Below are 22,375 nucleotides of genomic sequence, written 5' to 3' on the forward strand. Positions count from 1 at the left end.
TGCTATCGGTATTTATGTGCAAGCACCCTTTTATTTGTATGTTAAAGGGTGTTATTTAAACAACCTGAAAAAATTCTTGAAATATTTTATCCTTCTCTTCTTTATTGCACGTAGCACTTTGCCTCATAGTAGGGACTAATAAATATTTTGTTGAATTAGATAAGCAGTAATGCAAATCTCTGCTGACTTTTTTTTTTAAAGTAAAGAAATAATTAAGGGAAAAGAAAAGAAAAGTTTCACTCTAAGTCAAGCAGTTTAGTATGCTCATTTCTCTGGGTTAACAATTATTTTAAAAAATTATGGTACATGCACTTAGCATGAGATTTACCCTCTTGACAAAATTTTAAGTACCTAATAGAGCATTGCTTACTATGGACACAATGATGGATAGCATATCTCTAAAATTTGTTAATCTTGCCTATCTCTAGAATATTTTAATCTTTCAGTTGACCATCAACTCCCCATTTCTCCCTGTCCCCAGCCCCTGGCCACCACCAGTTTACTCTTCCTATGAGTATAACCATTTTATAAGTCTCATAAGATTGAAGTCATGACTGCTTTATTTTACTTAGCATAATTTCCTCAGTTTTATCCACATCTTTCACATGTGGCAGGATTTTCTTTTTTAAGGGTGAATGATATTCCATTGTATATAGGTATCACATTTTCTTTATTCATTCATCCTTGAGGGACATTGAGTTTCCATGTCTTGGCTACCATGAGTAATATTGCTGTTAACAAGGGTATGCTGCTATTTCCTCAAGATCCTGATTTAAATTCTTTTGGCTATATACCCAGAAGTAAGATTTCTTGATCAGGGCTGGGGCTATAGCTCAGTTGGTAGAGTGCTTGCCTTGCATGTACAAGGTCCTGGGTTCAATCCCCAGCAACACACACACACACACACACACACACACACACACACACAAGATTACTTGATCACATAGTAATTCCATTTTTCATTTTTTTGAGGAAATTTAATAGTGTTTTTCAAAGTGGCTGCACTATTTCACATTCTCATCAACAGTGTACAAGGATTCCAATTTCTTCACATTCTTACCAATACTTGTTAATTTTTAATAGCTATTCTAACAGTGGCAAGGTGATATCCCATTAGTTTTGATTTGCATTTCCCTGATGATTAGTGATAATTTTGATCTGTCAAAAGGACATCAAAGCCAGCTAAAATGGGATCCCAGTGGCCAAGTTGGGAATAATTTGACATTAATGAGAGTAATTATAATCCATTGAATAAAACAGCAAACCATGAATCTGTAATGATACAGATGAATAAATAAGGAGGAAAAAAGAAAGGTGTGTGCCAAAGAAATGATATTTTCATAGTTTCAAACTACCTTGCTGCCAAACATGAAATAATTTAAGAGGGAAAAAGAGTGACTTTAAGGTAGTGAATCTTGATTTATACATTCTCAATAAAATGATTAAACATCACTAGAAATAGGATAATTCAAAATCATATGCCTATTAATGGCATATAGTGAAAAAATAGCACCACTTCTGTCCTGCCGCCAGCAAACTAAAACAAGGATCTAATCATGATTAAACATCAAAAAACTAAAATCTAAGCACATTCAACAAAATAACTGGGCTGTAATATTTGGAAATATCCAGATAATGAAGAACAAGAAAAAACTCAAGAACTTCTCCAGATTGAGGAAATTAACAACCACCACCACAAAAACCAATAAACACAAAGCTTGATTCTGACTTGGATTCTTGTGTTATGAAGAATGAGGTTAACATCTGGAAAACGCTGCCTGGAATCTGAGGTTTAGGTGATAGGAATGAATTCATGTTAATTTCCTGGTTTTGATGATTGCTTTGTGGTCACACAGGAGAACGTTCTCGTTCATAAGATACACTGAAATGTTCGATGGTAATGACCTCTGTAGGTCAGCAATTTACTCTCAAATGGTTCAAGAGTTATTTTTTTTCCCCTCTAAGTTTGAGAAAAATAATAAAATAACAGAGGAGAAATAGCACATGATTTTGCCTGGGAAGATGGATGAGCTGTGGTCCAGCAAAAAGTAAGATAAATTATTCAGGTCATGGGAAAAAATTGGAGATGAACATTTGTAGGGTTTCTAAATGGACCTTCATATTGGGTGATCCGTCACTCTGAAAAGAGTAGCTTCCTTAGAATCAATGATCTTGATTAGGTGGGAGAAGGGAGGGGATAATGATAAGGAAGGGCCCCAGTTCTCCTCCTCATCTTTCTTTTGTGGAAAAAGTCATCCTTTCACAAGGCATTGGGGGCGGGGGTGGAAATCAATAATAGAGTCTTTAGGAATCAGGGAAGAAGTAGGGTTCCTCCATTCCAGAGAGGGAAGCATTGGGACTGTGATGTGAAAATTAAACTCTAGGTCTTAATTTCTATTTTCGGCCAGTCAGTGTGTGGGCGAGATAGAGGTTGTTGAATCAGTATCTTTAAAATTTTATTAGTATTTCCTTTTTCTTAGGAAACACTCACTGATGTGTGTAAGAACAAAGGGGTACGATGCCTCCAATTTGCTCCAGTGTGATTTTGAGTTAGAGACGAAGAGGGCAAGATGTAAACAGTTGGTGAATCCAAGGAAAGGAAATCCAGCGATTCCTTGTGTTATTCTTGCAACTCTTCCATGTTAAAATAAAAATGTGAATAAATGTTGGAGGAATAGAAATCATTGGTGTTATTACCTCTATCAGGTAAGAGAGCTGCTAGAAGCCTGTCCTATGAGCAAAGCACAGATTGATGTTTTGAATGACTTCCAAGGCCTTAAGAATTATGTGAAAGATCATAGTCGCTATGAACTAAGGAAAAGACTGAATTATGAGGTTGCTGGGTTGGAAATAAGAGGTGAAACAGAATTTGGGGTGAGTTGAGAATCTTATATTCTGACTTCTAATGCAATGTTATGGAGGTTTAGGGACATTTACATGTACTGGATGGATATAGGTTCCATAGCTGATATGACTACTTGATTATGGTGTGTGTGTGTGTGTGTGTGTGTGTGTGTGTGTGTGTGTGCATGCACGTGTGCATGTGTGTGTATATACTAAATCAAAAGTGGACCATTCTAGGATAATGGAATAAGCCGGGTTTAAAAGTCTGTTAAAAGTCTTTATACCATTTCATAACTTCCATGTAGAAAAGAACAAGAAACATAGGTCAAATGGAAAAATCAAAAATTTTCCATTCTATAATTTCACAAGAGCCTTATGAAATATGCTGGGGAAAGTCACCCGCATCAATCATGGGGAATTGTGCAGAGACAGAGATCGCTAGCTGCCAGGACTTGACATATCCATTGGAAAGTCTCTTGGAAAGGAGTCTAACTACCAATATTCAAGTTTTGACTTGCTAAGAAAAATCTATCTTGCTGAAGTTGAATCTATTAACAATAGGATGCCCTTGAGAACCACGGAATTTTAACTTACCCCATTAGTACCCTCTATCTTGGAAATACTAGAGAGACTAACCTGTTATCTTTTAAAGACAATTCTTGCTGCCTATACATGACATCTCCTTCAGTAAAGTCTAGGATAAGGGAAAGAGAAAGCATCTGAGAGAAGGACTTCAGAAACACAAAGCACCAAATGACAGGGAAATTTTTTTAAAATTCCCATTTTTATTGCTCCTTTTTAGTTATATGTGACAGTAGAGTCCCTTTTGACATAATTATGAAAGCATGGAATATATTTTGTTCTAATTTAGTTCCCAATACTACTTCTCCCCCCGCCCCCTGCTTCCCTCACCCACTCTTTCCTTCCCTCTATAGTTCTTTTTGCCATTTTCAAAAAAAAATTTTTTGTGGATGTACACAATGGTGAGATTCATTGCTGTATATTCATATAGGTACAATGGAAAAATTCCTACTTTTAATAAAATCCCTTGGCACCAGTTTGGAGTCTGACTCCACTGGTTCCCTTGAGATAGGCAGGAAATTTTTAGGAGAGGAGACTCAGGAGAGCAGAAGTAGACGACATGGCTTTTCCTCTGGGAGCACCCTCCTGCTCTCTGAGTTCGTAGGAGTTGCTTCTCCTTCTCCTATCGGCATAATTTTCAGAGCCAGGGGACCGGTGGGTATGTCGGGTGCCACCTCTCTAAGCTGCAGTCCTGTCTGGAGAGGTGTGATTATAAGATCCTATACCCTTGAAGAGACACGAGGTTTTTTTTTTGTTTTTTTTTTTTTAGATCCTACCAGACTAGGTTTAAGAGGCATTGGGAATATCTATATATCTTTAAGTTAGGCAGACACTAGTTCTACGTGATCTTGCACCCATCCTGGGCCACGTTGCAGACTTGTCGAGGGGAAACATCACAGTCATGTCAATTGGGCTCAAGTCCTAAAGGAACAGCCTTGCAGATTCTTCCCCACATTCATCTTCTGATCAAGTGATTTCCTTTCTCTGGATTCTTCAGAGAGCTATCCTAATCACAGGTTTTTAAAAAAGGGCCACCTGATCCATCTCTGGCATCTTGGAATTGGCTTATGTTTCAAAGTCTCTAGAGAAGAGACATGTTTTTTTTTTTTTTTTGTTTGGGTTTGTTTTCTGCAAGACTCATTCACATGTAACATTAATTTTCAGGAGATGGTCCTAAATTGCAGACTTTAAGTGCTTTCTCTCACAGGTTCGTGCAGATTTAATTATCAGATATATGATTTCTTATGAGTATCAATATCCTCTGTAATAGTGTCTTTTCATTGGTAAACTTTGCTATTTCCTCTTTTATTTGGAATACAGTCTTCATGACCCAAACACAAGCTGCCCTAATTATTTATTTTAGTCTCTTTCAGTGTTCTTAGTTTCCCAGGAGGAAAACCTAAAAACCTGAACCTCTGTGTCTATTTCTCTCCCATCTTTCTTTGTTTCACACTATTTTTATTGTTTGTTTTTTGTTGACTTTTCAAAAAATCTTGGATGACTTTTTCCTGTTATAGAGTCACATGAAAGACGATTTTTGAAGATACCAATTATTGAGCATCTAATGTGTACTAAGTAAGCACTTTGAATGGATTAGTTCATTTAATCCTCACAATATTCTCCCAAGGTCTGTACTATCACTACCCTATTTATTCATGAGACCGAGGGTCAGCAAGACAAGTGTCTCACAGTTTCACAGTTAGGTGTTAGGAATGGGAATTGATTCAAGAACTTGATTCAAGAACTAATGAGCTTGAAATCTACAGAAAACCCGGAAGAAGAGAGGATCCAGGATGATCATGTGGGTATTTAAAGGTGCTTTGCTTAACTCCATGCTGTACTCTAATATGGACAGTTAAATACATTTGCCACCTGAAAGAGGCAAGAAGTTGACAATGTCAGTTAATAAGAATATGACCCTGATGGACAGCTCAGAAACTAGTCTCTGCTAAGTTCTGAAATGATTGACCACTAAGTCAAAATTAGCTGCACTGACCCTCTTCTCTCTCATGCAATACTTTGTTTTCCAAGTCTGCTTTAAGCTCTCACTGTTCTCTGTGTCTCCATGGAAAAATGCAAAGAAGGATCGAGAAGAAAAACAGTGCAATTTACCCCAGGATACTGTAGAGAAGCATCCTTCATTGTTTGGTTCCCATTATTTTCAGGGGTAGCCAGTTCAGTCCCCTTGGCGAATTGCTTCAATCACATTGCCGTGGGGATTCAGATTCTTCCTACTCTTCCATCAGCTAGTACTTACCGAGGGCTATTCCAAGTGCATTATGTGAAGAATTCAGACGATATAGAAGTCTTGGCACATTTTTTTTTTCAGAGAGTTTACATTCCAATTTGGGGATTGGAACTGACACAAAGAAGATAATAGACAACAATACAGATAATAAAGGCTAAGCTACCGTCTATGGTACTGGGATAAAGGCAATGGTTTTTAGGTAAATGTTTAACAACCAACTCTCCCAAAGAAAAAATGTCTTGATTCTTTTAAGTGTTTGTTAACTTTTGTGATAAAACAATTTCCTTTCAATCAGTTTTTAAAATTTGTTCTTTTCCGTTATTCATGACAGTTGAGGATCTCTTGACATATTTATACAAACTATTTCGTCATAAAAGATTTCAATCTCTCAACTTGAAATTGTTGACCGTGAAGTTAGGAAAGGGGAGTGATGTGTGCAGTCTGTTCTGGTGGTTTTGTGTGAGCAGATTCGAGGACCGCACTGGGCACAGACTTTATGAAAGGCAGGGAAGTGAGGGATGGGATTGTTATGAGTAGATTTCATGGAAGTGATTGATAGGAAATGAACTGTCTTGAGATACTTCTCAGAAACAATATTTTAAAAATTAAAAATAGGCCCATTCTTGTTTGATAGATTTAAAATTTTTCTATGTAAGCTGAGACTGAGAATATAGTATTTTTAGCAGTTGTATACCAGAGATGTATTGGGATGGGTGAGGATGTACTTCCAAGCACTGAGGACTTATAATCTGGGTGGGTACCAGGGAGTAAAGGACACCATAGTGAATCCACTCAAAGAATTGTAAGTCTCGCAGTGACAGATTTGCAGAAATCAAATCTTACTCATGGACAAATAAGAATCTTATTAGAAATTAACTTTAATGTTGTACAATATAAAACAGTACAATAAAATATGGTATAGTACAATTTGACATGATAGGATACAACGAATATAATTGAATGCCAATTTTAAGTAAAAATTTAGGTGAGTTTTGACAAAATTTGTGCACCTGTCTTACCATCTCCTCAATTAAAAAATTGTCCTTTACCTCAATTATTTCCCTTGTGGTTTTTCCCCAATCAATTTCCAAGCAACTCTGGAAAACACTGATCTGTTTACTAGTGGTATAAGTTAAATTTGTATATTCTAGAATTTTATATTATAAATAGAGTTAAACTGCATTACCTCATTGGGGTCTGATTTCTTTGATTCGGCATAATGTTTTTAAGATCCAGCCGTGTTGCTGTTTGCATTGGTGATTTATTCTTTTTATTGCTGAGCAGTATTTTATTATATAGATTCATCATAATTTGGACATGTAGGTTGTTGGCAGTCTTTGGCTTTTCGAAAGAGAGATGCTAGGAATATCCACACAAATATCTCTATGTGAACATGTTTTTATTTCTCTTGTGTAAATACTTAGGAAAATTTCTGAAGCATAGATTAAGTATAGATTTAACTTTCTAAAAAAAAAAAAAAAACCGGCAACATTGTTCTCCAAATTAGTTATACCACTTACATTCCCTCTAGCAATTTGAAAGATTCCAATTCCTTCACTTTGTTATGGACATTAGGTGTTGTTAGACTTTTTAATTTTAGTTGTTTGAGTCGGTTTGTAGAGATGTCTCATTCTGTTTCATTCTGGTTTTATTTTACATTCCTTTGATGACTAATGATGTTGAACATCCTTTCATGATGATTATTTCTATATATTCTTTTGTGAAATGTCTATTTAAATATTTTGCCAATTTACCAATGTGTCTTATTATTGAGTTACAAGGATTCTTTATATATTTTCTGGATACAATTTTTGATTTATTTATGATGAATGGTTTTTTCCTACTCTGGGCTTATCCTTTTTTTTGTTTGTTTGTCTGTTTTCAACAATGTCTTTTGAAAAGTAGAAGCTTTTAGTTCTGATAAAGTTCAGTTTGTGATCTTGTTCTTTATGAATTATGCTTTCTGTTACCTAAGAACTCTTTGCTTATTTTAAGGTCATGGTGATTTCATCCTTTATTTTCATCGAGATCTTTTGTAGTTTTCTCTCTTATACATTTCTGTGATTCATATCGGGTTATTTTGTGTTTGTCTTGTGTAAAGTTTGAGATTGATTTTTTTTCCCCCATGTGAATGTTTACGTGTTCTACCGACATTTGTTGAAAATACTACCATTGAGATGCCTTCCATTTTTATGGAAAAATGAATTGAACGTATAATTCTGGTTCTATTTTTGGACTCTACATTTTCTTTCATTGTCTGTCCTGGCTCTGATACCAAATTGTCGTGATTACTAGAATCTCTCAATGAAGTAGGGCGAGTCTTTTCATTTTGTACTTATTTTTCAAAACTGGTTTGATTTCTTAATCCTCTGTATAGCCATATGCATTTTAGAATGGGAACATGTTTTATTATCCTGAGTAGAGAACTGGGTCCCCCTAATCTGAAGTGGGTCATTGTGGATCTAGGAATTCGGAGGGAAAAGAGATCTACTTTAAGGAAAAAAAATCCACTGAATGTGATGTTGAGTAGATGTAGCTCCAAACTACTGACTACTACTGATTGGTTGGAACGCTGATGAAATCATTGAGGAGGGTCACCCAACCCGAAAAGTGTTGGTGTTTAGTTCACTTTCAAAAGTACAAAATTTATTATGATGGCCAGACAGACAAATAGAAAAGCCAAGAGAGAGGTAAGTTGGAGAAATGGGGAAAAGATTGGTGATGGAAATGAGAGAGTTGAGCAATATAACATAAAAATAACAGGAAAAAAAAATGTGAGGGATATTATGGAAAGAGAAAAGGCAAGGGCCAAGGGTCAACCAGAGGACAGGAGATGGTAATCATGCTGTGGGTGGACTGAGCTGGTTGGTGGAAGGTAACTGCGTGAGTGCTGGAAAGATGGGCAAAAAAATGTGTCATCATGGAGACCAAGGTCAGAGAATGTGTCCAAGAGGCAGGGGTCAGAAGCATCAAACGATGCAGAGAGGCATGAAAAAGCAAGTCTAACAGTTTTAGCAGTGGACACATCTTCAGCCACATGTGAGCGAACAACTTCACGAGCATGATCACGCTCACGCCAACTTGGAAAGAATCATGGAGGATGAGGGAGGGAAGCCTATTTCAATAATTCTGAAAATGAAGAGAGATCAATGAAACCATCACTGTAGAGAGCCGCAGGATCAGCTGCATGGTCTCCATACAACTTATATATGCTTCCCCTACCTTTTTTTTTTTTTTTTAAATCATTAGGGATTGAACCTAGGGTCCCAGCGGCACGGAGCTGCATCCCCAGACCTTCTTAGTTTTAATTTTGAGGTGGGGGTCTCTGTAAGCTGTCCAGTCTGGCCTTGAAGTTGTAATCATCTTGCCTCAACCTCCCAAAGGGAGGGTAAATGGGCTCACTTTCAAACAAAGGGGACTAGTGTGTGGTGCTTCCTATAATTAGATCAAATTAACTGTTCATCAAATTTTTAAAAATAGATGTCAGTTGGGTTCCAAACTGCTGGCAGAATCTGTCCTCCTCTCAACGGTGGAGTTTATATTCCCTTGTCTATGTCTCAAGTTGTCTTACAGTGAAAACTAAACAATATTTTTCTCAGTTCTCAATCACAACCCTGTCTTCCTGACTCATTCAAAAGGACTACTGAAATCAACAAAAGAGAATTTTTTTTTTTTTTGGATGGGACTGGAGTGATCAATTTCGGTAGACTGATCATTGCAGAAGACGTTTTGTCACTGTTCTGCTTTGAGGGTCTGATGAAACATCCGGACCCTATTACCTCTCCGAAATCAAGTTCTTACATTCAGAATTCAATCTAAACACCGTGGAAAAGGTTACTGGGGATCTTATCGTCAAATCCAACAACCGCTTTGCAAAGTCTGTCTAGCTTGCATACTTCATAACTGCTATATCATTTTGTTCCCAAACACTTATCTTTATGGCTTCCTTGACATGCACTTTAGTGGTATTCGTTCTTGTTAAGAGGGTTTGAGTGCTCGATATTGTTATGCATTGGAACAGAACCTGACTTCCTCCTCGCTGTTTCCCTTCCCTTTCTGACATCGGAAGTGTCTGTGAGATGATCATGTGCTCAGAAATCTCCCTGTGCAGAAAGTTTGCTCTGCAGGGATAGCGTTCACATGTGTACATGGAAAGAAACATGGAAAACATTTTCTCTCTCTCTCTCTCTCTGTGCAAGGACCCTACACAAGAACTTGCCGGTCACCAAGGAGGGAAAAGCTCACTCTCTCAGTTTAGCCATCATTGTCCTTTGTTTTAAAATCCAGTTGCCAATGAGAAGTTTCCCCTTGATGATGTGTTTTATTGCTTTCAGACCCTGGTAGAGCAGAATGCAGAGAAAGAACCTCACGGAAGTGACAGAATTCATCTTCTTGGGATTCTCTAGCTTCGGAAGACATCAAACAACCCTCTTTGTGGTCTTCCTAACCGTCTACATTTTCACCCTGGCTGGAAACATCATCATTGTGACCATCACCTGTGTTGACCATCACCTCCACACTCCCATGTACTTCTTCCTGAGCACGCTGGCGAGTTCAGAGACGGTGTACACACTGGTCATTGTCCCACGGATGCTTTCCAGTCTGGTTTTTTATAACCAGCCCATCTCCTTACCAGGTTGTGCGACTCAAATGTTCTTCTTCGTCACCTTGGCCATTAATAATTGCTTCCTTCTCACAGCGATGGGCTACGACCGCTATGTGGCCATCTGTGCGCCCCTGAGGTACACGGTCATCATGTCCAAAAGAATGTGCGCCGGTTTGGTAGGTGGGTCCTTTGGCACTGGCCTGATGATGGCGACTCTTCAGGTGACAGCCATGTTTAATCTGCCCTTCTGTGGCACCGTGGTGGATCATTTCTTCTGTGACATTCACCCCGTCATGAAACTTTCTTGCGTGGATACCACAGTCAATGAGATCATTAATTATGGTGTGAGTTCATTTGTGATTCTTGTGCCCATAGGCCTCATAACCATCTCCTATATCCTGATCATCCATTCCATTCTTAAAATCGCCACTGCTGAAGGTCGGAAGAAGGCCTTCGCCACCTGCGCCTCCCACCTGACCGTGGTCATTGTCCACTACGGCTGTGCCTCCATCGCCTACCTCAAGCCCAAGTCGGAGAGTTCTGTAGAGAAAGACCTTCTTCTCTCTGTGACCTACACCATCATCACTCCCCTGCTGAACCCGGTTGTGTACAGTCTGAGGAACAAGGAGGTCAAGGATGCCCTGCGCAGAGCTGTGGGCAGAAGCGTTTCTTAACAGATGGAAACCTTTCTGGCAGGAGACCTTCAACCCAGTGTGGTGTGTGTCTACTTACAAATAAGCCGCAGCACAAATGTTCGTCAAGTACAGCATCTGGCTAGAATAATGTCAGACAGCAGACGTATTTTTCTTTTTAATATTCTGGGGATGGCAGAAAGCCATGTTTTGTTACCAGGTATGAGAGTCATTCGCTTTTGATTTGGAGACCTCTTTTGGCTCCCACTCGGTCTGAAGTCTCTGACAGTCACATCCTTGACCTGGTCTGGTATAGGGCTATGGAGCACAGGTCATTGGAATGTAGGTGGTAGGGGGCTTAGGAAAATAGCAGCTTTCATTTCCCTCTCGAGAGGGAAATGAGAAAGAGCTTTCTTTCTTGAGAAAGCTTGAGAAAGAGCTTTCCTTGTCCAAAGTTAAAAGAATGCTCTCTGTTATACTCATGTTAGAAAATATTTTCTTAATTCTTGTTGATTGAAAAAAAGAGAAGAAAAGATCCCTTTCATTATCCAGCAATATTAGCTCTTTAATAACATCCATTTCTATGTGTATTTCTTTTTCTCTGCAGTAAAGGCAAAAAATCTCTGCTATTCCCTAGAGGCTGAGCAGGAAACGCACCTAACTACAGTTTTCAATAACTACATTTTAAAATCCATATACACTTTTCATAAAGACTCCTCCTTTTAACCTATGGACACTTGAAAGATTTTTAATTTTTACATAGAGCCTGCAATGCCATTGTCTTAGGTATGGATTGTGCTAATTCCAGAGTTCAAATTAAATGCCATTAATTTTCATTCATGCAGTAAATAGTGCAAACTTTATACTTCTCCAGGAACTTGTTTATATTAAAGTAAACATAACCATGTTATGTTATTTCATATTCCAAATGGGGTAGATTGCGGGAGCATTTTGTTTTGTGGTATTCCCTCCAGAGTTTATCTCTGAGACTGAATGGAAAGATACTTTCTCAAGCGACACAGGTACTTTCTTAAGTGAAAACAAGTTTTCACACACTCATGGTACCCGCTTCTAGCCCATTCCCATGTCAGTTCTGATTCCTTGTTTTTTTTCAGTTTTATTTTTCTATTCTGAGTCTCAGAAATAGGACTGAGCATCTTTGAGGCGACGTGTGCTTTCCTGTCTGTTCTGTAGCTTCCTATGTGAGGAAGTCGTAAGTTGGAGGTATAGGGTCCTCTGCAATTAATTGTCCCTTGTGGCAGGCTGTGCCAGCCCAGAGATAAAATAGCTGATGACCTTGAACTAGCTCTTGATGTCCTTCTAGAAGAGGTGCCTCAATCTGAGGCTCATGGTTACCTTGGGGTGTTAAGACGTAAGTGTTAGAGGGTTTTGAACATTTTAAAATCATTCACTACCTTTTGAATGTGAATATGGATGTGTTTTCCCCACTATAGTCTAAGTATTTCTTCCCTCAAATCCAAATAGAAATGAGACAAGATGCAACTTCTCTTCATAGACTTGGTTTCCACATTTCCTTAAACTCTCTTAAAGAAGCATCATTTGAACCCTGTCCATTTGTCCCCTCTGGGTGGTACTGGGATCGAATGGAGGGGCATCCTACCACTGAGCTACATCCCTAGCCCATTGTTATTTTTCACTTTGAGACAAGGTCTCACTAAGGGGCTGATGCTGGCCCCAAACTTGCAATTCTCCTGCCTCAGCCTTCTGGGTCACTGGGATTACCTGCACGTGCCGCTGGGCCTCGCTCCCCTGTCCATTTTCACCTACATAGGCACTGCTATTTTTTTACTAAGTTGGAGAACATGAGAAGACGTGGGTGGTTCCAGCTGGGAATTTGAAGGATCAGAGGGCAAGTTGGTTTGTTTTCTTTTTTGAACATTTCCCATCTCTTTCTCCTCATTCCCTAAGTGTTTAAACACCATTCCTGCCTCTCCCTGCAGGAATAGGTGAGTGAGTAGCCCACCAGCGGTAGTTGTTCACATACTTTGCAGGTCTTTGGACTCACAGGAGGAGATAACTGGAAAGTGACAGTATAAGAGTGTGTAAGAGGATAAGAGTGGGTAGGTCTCAGTGATCCTCGGCCCTCTTAGCAGCATGAGTCAGGAACAGTGAGTCACTTGGTGCTGCCTCCTAAAATTTATTCATAATATCTGTGTTGCTGGCTGATGTGGGGCTAGTTTTATTATCTTTGTTGATGATGATGATGATAATGATAAAATCATCATCATCATCATCTTCTTCTTCTTCTTGCAATACCCATGTTTCTCTTTCTTCCATTGCATATCGCAAATACATCTATTCACTTAGTACTTTTTTTTTGTTGTTGTTGTTCAGCTCTTTTGTTCATCAGGAGAAAAATAATTCCTGTAATAATTTATTTATTCCGCCTGCCTCCGTTTATGTTCATTTCTTAAGCACTACATGTCAAGCAATTCACTAGTTCTGAGGTTACAAGGATGAGTAATGTGGAAACTCTGTTTCAATGTTATTCACAGTTCAATGGAGGGTGACAGTCAAAAGAAGCAACACAAAAATTTGTTTTAAGTGCATGTACAAAATTGTTGTTTGGGGTCAAGAGTATTGTTTTTTTTTTTTTTAAAGAAGAATTAGTCACATCTATTTAGGAGGTCAGGAAAAAAAATTCACAGTGACTTGATGTGTAATTAACTTTGTGTGGTGTTGGGTTGATTGATGTCTGGGGTGGGTGAGGGAGGGTGATCTAGGGAATAGGAAGAGCCTAAGTAGAAACACACCAGCCTGAAGAAGCCAGAAGTGTTGGGAGGGCAGGGGGTTATTCACCTCTGTCTGCCTATTATTATGTTGAGAATTAGCTCGGCAAAAGTAGGTGCTAAATTTACCTTTGGATGATATCATATTCCCTCTGCCTTACAGAATTCCTTCATCTAAAGACAGGTAGCAGAGGATAACAGAGTAGAGGTGACCATCTCCCATTACAGAATCGTCTAAACATTGCTCCCTTGCTCCGTAAACTCAGTTGACTGTTTATCAAATATTTACAATAATCAGCCATTTAAAATAACACTAGGAAAAGAATCTGTTTTTTTTTTTTTTTTAAGTGCTGAGGATTGAACCAAAGGCCTCAAACATGCCAGGCAAGTACTCTACCCCTGAGCTACATCTCCAGCCCTAAAGTCCCTCTTTGGAAGGAAACTGTATTAATGCTGGATTAATGTTTTAAGCCACAATCAGGGGCAATAACTTTGACAGACTTAAAATTGACCACGTGATAGCTAGACCCATAAAAATCCAGAATTATTTCAAAATTTATCTTTTAGAAAAAAAATTTATTTAAAAGACGGTTACGGATATTAAAACTTCTGATTTTCTCAGTGATGACTCTGTAGCTTCTTCAGAGAAAAGCCAGTTGTGCTTGATATTTTTTTCACATTTCCTGATTGCAACCCATGATGGATTAGAGGAGAAAAAAGCTGCAATACTCCCAATGATAAATAGAATAAAATATTTTATTAATGAGGACACTTGTTTCTGGGGAAAAAAAAGAGAGGAGGAGAGTGGCAGGAGAGAGAAAATTGGGCCCAGGTTGTATGGCTGGCAGGAGGCACACAGAACTGAACTTTTAAGAAGACGCATTTAAAGAGGTGTGTGCACATGTATGAATCGGTGTGTGTAAGCATGTGTTCACATGCATACCTGGGTGTTTCTGTGGGGAGGGAGCTAACATTTGGGAGTTTTAGATGTGATGGGCATCATGGTAAAAAGTGCTTCATTTGCATCATTTCGTCCCTGATATTTCTATAGCTCTTTGAGATCATACTAATGATCTCATTTGATTCTCCTAGCACTTCCATAAAGTAAGCATCAGTGTCCCATTTTTATATAAATCCACAAAGAGTGAATAGTTTAAATAATTTTCCCAAGATTTTATAGATCTTTAGAGAAGTAGGACTAAAATAGAAATGAGCCTCAATTACAAATCTGTTCAGCCTAAACTCCATGATTTCTGTTACTTCATTCATATCCATGAACATGCATGATTTATTAATTCTCCTCAGGGAGTAAACTAGGATGAATAAGTAAACTTTACTTTTCAGATGTTGAATCTCTATTATTTTCAGTGTTGATAGACTTTTTCCTGAAATGTCATAATTCCTTTCCTGTCTTTGTAACAAAGTCTATCCATGATCATGAATATATTCTTTATATTTTATCATGGGCACTTGATATATTAAGTTGGAACTGAGTTTATATTAGGACCCTTTCTTCTTAATTAAATGATCCATATATTTCAGAATTCTATGAAATTTGTGTTATCATTGTGTGATTTCTGTTATTTATTTAGCTGGTTCATATAACAAATATGACATACATGTCCACTCTATGTGTCAGGCACAGGATTAGGCCCTAGAGATGCAGAGATAAATAAGTCCTGATCCTTGATTTGAGTAACAGTCTACTTGCAACCCATTATAACCAAGTACTAAATTAATGCTAAACACAGGATACTGAAGAACCCCAGAAAAGAGAATAGCCTGTCTTGGGATTGGTGAGTTTCACCCTTGCACATATTGATAGGAGAAGTCAAAGTGAATAGGTTCAGGCCGTCTCAGCACTGTGTTTTACCGAGGATTCCCGATACCAAGCTTACTCAGAGACTCAAGAGCCTGAAGGTTTATGAATCCAGAATCTCTTGTGATTTACCTGCAGTGTTTGGCATACAATAAGTGCTCAACACACAGGAAATTGTGACCCATAGCCAAAGGAAAAGCAGTCTATACGAACCAATTCATAAATAATTGATTAGGACTCAGGAACTTTAAAGTGGCTGGTGTATTACAGGTACAAGGACTTCCAGGAAAATATACCTACCATGAGTAAACGTGAAATTTCAGCCAAGAAATCTAGACCTAAAAATTAAAATATTTGAAATGAAAAATTTACTAATATGCTTAACAATAGATGAGTTGGCAGAATAAAGTTAACAAACTTAAAAATAGATCAATAAGAATTATTGAATCTAAAGAACAGGTTAAAAATGAAAGGGAAAAAATGAACATTGATTCAATGGCCCGTACAACAAATAAGAAATCTAATATTCATGAACTTAAGAATCTCAGTCAAAAAGAATAGAATGTACCACAGAAACATTTAAAGATACATTGGCTGAAATTTTCCCAAAGTAGTGAAAAATATAAGCTTTTAGATTCAAGAATCTCAGTGAATATCATGTAGTATAAATAAAAAGAACATCAAATTTATGTATATCAGAGTTAAATCTTAAAACTAAAGATAAAATCTTGAAAGTCATCAGATTAAAGTGACATATTTCATATCAGAGAAAAATGATAATTTTATTTGACTTCTAATCAGAAATGATGGAGGCCAGAAGACAATTGAACACCTTGGTTTTAAACCACACATTTATATCTACAAAAATATCATTAGGAATGAAAGGAAGTAAAGACACTTTCAGATAAGTGAAATTTGAGATATTTACGCAGCACTAGAAATGTTAATAGAAGATGTTTCAGGCTGAAGGGAAATAGTACCAGATGTAAACTTTAAACTTTCTTTACTTACAGAAAGGAATGAAGATCATGGAAATGGTAGATATCAGGGTAGATATAAAATAATATATTTTTTATTCTATTAATTTATTTTAAAAATGTATCACCTGGTAAGAGTATTATGACCTGCTATTTTGAAATTCATAATGGGCATATATTTATAATGTGTATAGATGTCATATACATGGCAATGATAGCATGAAGAAAGAGGTAAATGTAAAGATACTGTTATGAAATGCTTTGGTTTAACAATAAGTGGTACCATTCCAACTCTGGAAAAGACTGTGATGTTGTGAAGCATTTGTTGATCCACAGAGCAGAAAGGAGGAAAGGCTGGTGGGCATCTAGAGTTTGCTTTGCTCAGTGCAGTTGCTTTAGTGTCTGGCCACACGTCGTCCCTTGGTGGGAAGTTTTGGTGGAAGATGTGCAACTGTGTACTTGTATCTGTGATGCAGGATGCTTCCTCAAGGAGACTTGACCTTCCTTTCAATCCAGAGGCTCTGAGTGTCTGAATTATCGTAGGTCTGGAAACCAGTCAAGAGTCTCTGATATACTTCATTAGGTTGTCTTAAGTCAGGTGATAAAGTGTTATTTCAGGTCTGATGATTTGGTTCAAGGACCTCTCTTGTGATTATTTCCCCAGTTCTTGCATGTGTAACCAGAATATGCCTACTGTTGTATACATCTACACAACAACAACAACAACAAAGAATACACAGCAACAGGCAGAATACTCAAAGTGACTGCCCCATAGGACAATGACCGTTAGGAGAGGAAGTACCAAGTGAAAATCCCTAAAGTGAGACCTCCTTACCAGGATTGTAAATAAGAAGCAATACTGCGTTACTGCAAGAACAGAAGAAATGAATGGCACGATAAAAAACTTGAAAAAGAAGGGTTACTCACATTGAATTTCTACAGTTTGGTCTGCGAAAAAGTCAAATATAAATTGGAGAAAGACTGTGAACTACTATAAACTTAATCAGCTCATGACACTAACTGCATTGGCTGCCCCCAAATAAAAAGAACCTCTACTGGAGTAAATGAGGATGGCACCTGGCCCTTGGTCATGACTTTGTTTCCATATCAGTTGTAAGGATGACCAGAGTTGGTGGCTTTTACCTGGTAGAGCCAATAGTACACTTTCACAGTCTTGCCTTAGGACTACGTTCTTTCTGCTTCCCTCTGACATAATGCAGATCACAAAAATCTTGCTTGTCGAAACCTCTTCCCACGACATCACACTTATCAACTCTCTTGAGGAAATATGTACAAATAGGATCTGTGGATCAGAAGATAACAAGCGCCTTAGAAGTCTTTGTGAGAATGAATTGTATGCCAGTCAGGGCCCAATTAGGAGACAAAAAGCCACACAGGAATTATCATAGAGAGTTTAATAGAATGAATTGTTAAATACAAGAAGGGACTGGAATGATGAGGAATTTGATAGCAATTAGTGAAGGTAATTATAAACAATGTAGGCAGAGCAGATACAAGTAACAGTAACTATTCCTAGGGCTAAAATAGTGTGAGAAAACACACTTCGTTGGGTTTTTTAGTGTTCCCATGGAATGGAACATGATAATAATACAAAATGCTTGCTTTCATTTTTTTCTATAAATATTTTATCTTCTTACATATACTGAGGACTCAATTTATTGCTATTTTACCCAAATGGTGGAGCTGATTGTTTCTGTATAGTAAGCCTTCTTGTATCTCCCCAAGAGCCACAGTTTTACATTTTGGGCTAAGTATCTAAGTTAGAGCATTATCTCCCCGAGTTTAAATTTCAAAATAGGAGAAACCTGAGGCCAGGAAGAAATTTCTAGTATGTAAAATCTATAAATGTGGGGTTTATCTTCTCTCTAGATGAATTCATTTATATACCAAAGTGCCAGAATAAGCATTCTTTTCATCCTGTTCCAAGGAGATGCTCTCAGAAACCAAAGAAGACAAATAGTCTTTTACCCATTTTTAAAAGGAAAACATTCATATTTCTTCAATTCTTGCATACAGGGTAATTTTGCCACTTGTGTGGGATATTTTTTTCTAATTGGTTTTTATCCTGTCACTCTGCAGGGTGTTGCATGTGGAGATGCTGCAATGTTATTCTGGGTATTGATTGTGCAATGATCATATTAAGAGATCGGCTTTGCTCTAGAAATCGTATATGTACATTTAGGAAAATCGAATAAATATGAATACTGAAGACGTGACAAGCATCCAGGGAAAAGGCAAACCTTCTGAGCTACATTCCCAGTTTTTTTTTTAATTGAGATCTCACCAAGTTGTTTTGTTTGGTCTCAAACTTGAGGTCCTCCTGCCTCAACCTCCCGAGTCACTGAGATTGCAGACATATGCCAGCACACCTGGCTGAAAATCCACACTTTGGAGTTTGCCAGAAACCCCCCTTCCGGTGTGCTCGTGAAAGCTATTCAGAGAAAGGCGTCTTGTGAACGTGTTCCACTATACAAAAAGAGATGTTGAAGAAAACTGGTATGATTGACTGCACCACACTTCAGGAGCTGGATCCTGGTGAAGCTGCCCATGTTGCAGGAATTTGGAGTTGGGGAAGTCAATCCATCCTCAAGAGAGATGCCCAGTGGATTACTCTGGAACTCAGAGGGGAAATCCCTCATATTGTCATGTTTCTATAGCAGTTGGTGTTAAAAATGCTTAACATTAGGGTAAGTGTCAAGGGCCCAGCTCCATTCCTTCCAGAGTAAGCAAGGAAAGGAAATTTGAAGCTGAAGGGCAATAAATTGATGGTATACAAAAGAGATGCAAAGTCAATTATATACTGTTGCTCCTGGTCAGGAGGGAATAGCTGTTATTTAATTATTCCTTTCAAAACCAGGTATTTTTAATGGGAAAACATATGAATTGATTATTTTCAGATTTAGGACAATAAGCAATGAAAGACTCTAATTCTCAAGAGAAGAAAAATACAAAAATTAAGCTGCACCATTGCTTTCTTTTTTTTGTCCCTAAAGACACTTTGTAAAATATAGCACAGGGAAATGGAGTCTAAGCAGAACACAAGGTTTTGCTGAGCTAAGGAGGCAAAAATTGAAGTCCAAAGCTAGCAATGTAGCTGAGAATTATGAAGAGGGGTATAAGAAGAGAGGAATATGCACACAATAAGAGCTCTAGAAATATGCATAAGCATCCCCAGAGTCTTTAACAAAATATTAGGCTATGCACACATTTGACCATAAAGCTGGCAGAATACAATGATGGTGAGATGCAGCTAAACAAAGGTTCTGAGGTTTCCATTTGGCTGTGATACACTGGCGTTTGACCAAGCTAGAGCAGAGAAGCTGAGCTGACACTCTGAGGCCTCAGCCGGGATCTCAGGAAGGTTAGACCTTTGGGATAAGGCTGCTCCAACCTGATTATAAAGGCAGAGGTGTATGCCACATCAGACTTAGAAAGAAGGCCTAATGGGGTCAAACCGATCCACTAATAACCCAAATATATAGCACAGCAGAGGTTGATACTCTTTAAAGGCATAAAAAAAATTAAACTCTGCATACATAAAATTAAAAATCTTCAGCATTCACGAAAGCATTTCTAGATATGTGAATAAACAGAAGACTGTTGTTATGGTTTGGATATGAGATGTCTTCCTGAAAGCTCATGTGGAAATACAGGAATGTTCAGAGGTGAAATGATCACATCTTGACAACTATCACTTGAGAAGGGGATTAATCTATTTGCTGGATTAATCATTGGAATGGATTACTGAGTGGTAGCTGTAGGCGGGTGGGACGTGACTGAAGGAAGTAGGTCATGGATAGGGACAAGCCCTTGGGGATTATGTTTTGTCCCTGGCTCTTCCTGCATTCATTCGTTCTCTCTCTCTCCCTCTCTCCCTTTCCTGGCTACCATGAGTTGACGGCTTTCTTCTTTCATACTCTTCTGTCTGAATCTCTGCCTCATCTCAGACCCAAAGCAATGGAGTTGGCCCACAATAGACTGAATGCTCTAAAATGATAAGCCCCAAATAAGATTTTCCTTCTCTTGAAGTTGTTCTTGTCAGGTTTTCGATCACAGTGCAGAAAAGCCAACTAACACAAATTTCACCTATCGTCACAAGAGAAATCACTCCAAAGAAGGAGACAGAAATGAAACAGATGATGAAATCAGCAGACAAGGATGTTAACACAATTTCAAGTATGTTCAAAGATTAAGAGAAAACATGGATGTAATTAAGAGAGAAGTGGAAGATCTAAAGGATCAAATGTAACTTGTAGAATTAGAAGAACTGCCATGAAAATTTCTCTGGATAAGATGAACCATAGGCTAGGAATTGCAGAAGAAGAAATCACAGAACTTGAAGACATAAGGATAGAAATTATCCAAATAGGAACAAAGAGCAATAAATAATTGAAAACAATAAACTGAACTTCAGCTACTTGTGGAAAAAGATCAAGCAGCCTAACATAAAAGTAATTGGAGTCTACGGGGAAAAAAATAGACAGGGACAGAGTGGAAAATATTTGAATAAACAATGGCAGTGCTATTTTAAAATTTGTTAGAAATTAAAAATTCACTTTATTAATGTGCTTTGTTATTATAACAAAATACCTGAAAGTGGACAATTTATTAAGAAACAATATTAAGGCATTTATTTAACTTAGAGTTACAGAAGTCCAAGAGTGTGGAGGGAACATGCTCCTGGGCTTGGACAGGGCCTCATGGCAGATGGCATGACAGTATGGTGGATGGAATCATGGTAGGAGCCCATGGGAGGATGATAGAGTAAGCAAGAGATTGGGGGAGGGCCAGACTCATAATTTAAAAAAAAAAATTGGCGGGGTGGGGGGGAAGGTAACTAATAGACTCCCATGAAATCTGCATCAATCCCTTCCAAGGGTGGTACCCCATGACCTAATTACCTTCTATGAAGCCTGCCTTCTTAAAAGTTCCACCTCTCCACACTGCCAGGGTGGGGATCTACCTTCCAGCATAAGGACCTTCAGGGCACATACTCAAACCATATCCAAACACTAGAGCCCCAGGACAAGAAATTCAATGAAGCACCAGTGAGACAACCTCACTTTCACATACATATCCCACCCCATACCAGGGCATATCAAAAGCATATTGCTAAAACCAGTGATGAAGAGAAAAATATTATAAAAGTTACCATATGAGAAGGACTATATATATAACTATAAAAAGTAATCAGACTTCTTATTAAAAATAATGCAAGTCAGAAGACGGTGGAACAATATCTTTAAAGTGCTATAAGATAAAATTTGTACACCTGGAATTTTACATTCAGAAAAAAAATATTATTCAAATATAAGTCCAAATAAATATTTTTTGAATAAAAGCTAAGGGAAGTTATTGCTAACAGACCTGTACCACAATAAGTATTAAAATTTCTTCAAATGGAAGAGAAGTGTCACCAAATAGAAATGCAGATAGATATATAGACAGGGATGAAGAAAGTAAAGAATTAATAATTTATGAGTGAACATAAGGCACACTTTAAAAAATCCATTTTAAAAGATACATGGTATAGCCTCAACCGTAATGAAATAAAATGTAAGAAAAGATTAGCACATAAATAGAAGAAGGGAATGAAAGTACCTTATATAATTTTACCTTGCATGTGAGGTGGCATCGTGTTTTCTGATGACAAGTTAAGGATGAACAGTGTAAACTCCTGAGCAACCACTTAACATTGAACAAATAGGTATCGCTACTAATCCAATATTGGTGATCAGATAGAATCATAAAACATACACAATCCAAATAAGGCAGGATAATGTGAGAAGATGGAACAACAAAGAAGTGGATCAAATAGAACAAATAGCAAAATGATAGATTGAGCCTCACCATACTAATAATTACATTAAATCTCAATTCTGTGAACCCTTTAATC

The 22,375-nt window shown here is 37.8% G+C and overlaps 1 protein-coding gene across 2 annotated transcripts in view; it reads left to right on the forward strand.

The window, feature by feature from the left end:
- Window positions 1–22,375, forward strand: part of Or10j5 (olfactory receptor family 10 subfamily J member 5) — a 76,038-nt gene that overhangs the window by 50,095 nt on the left and 3,568 nt on the right. Inside the window, exon 4 of one of the 2 annotated variants that reach the window (XM_078027204.1) lies at window positions 10,009–11,042. The exons of the other annotated variant lie outside the window; for it this stretch is intronic. Coding sequence (XP_077883330.1) covers window positions 10,025–10,954 — 930 coding nt within the window. The 5' untranslated portion in view covers window positions 10,009–10,024 and the 3' untranslated portion in view covers window positions 10,955–11,042. Of the gene's footprint in view, window positions 1–10,008; window positions 11,043–22,375 lie in introns of those variants that run through there. 2 annotated transcript variants of the gene reach the window in all.

The sequence above is a fragment of the Ictidomys tridecemlineatus genome, chromosome 11 (genome assembly GCF_052094955.1).
Source record: "Ictidomys tridecemlineatus isolate mIctTri1 chromosome 11, mIctTri1.hap1, whole genome shotgun sequence".
Classification (NCBI taxonomy): domain Eukaryota; kingdom Metazoa; phylum Chordata; class Mammalia; order Rodentia; family Sciuridae; genus Ictidomys; species Ictidomys tridecemlineatus.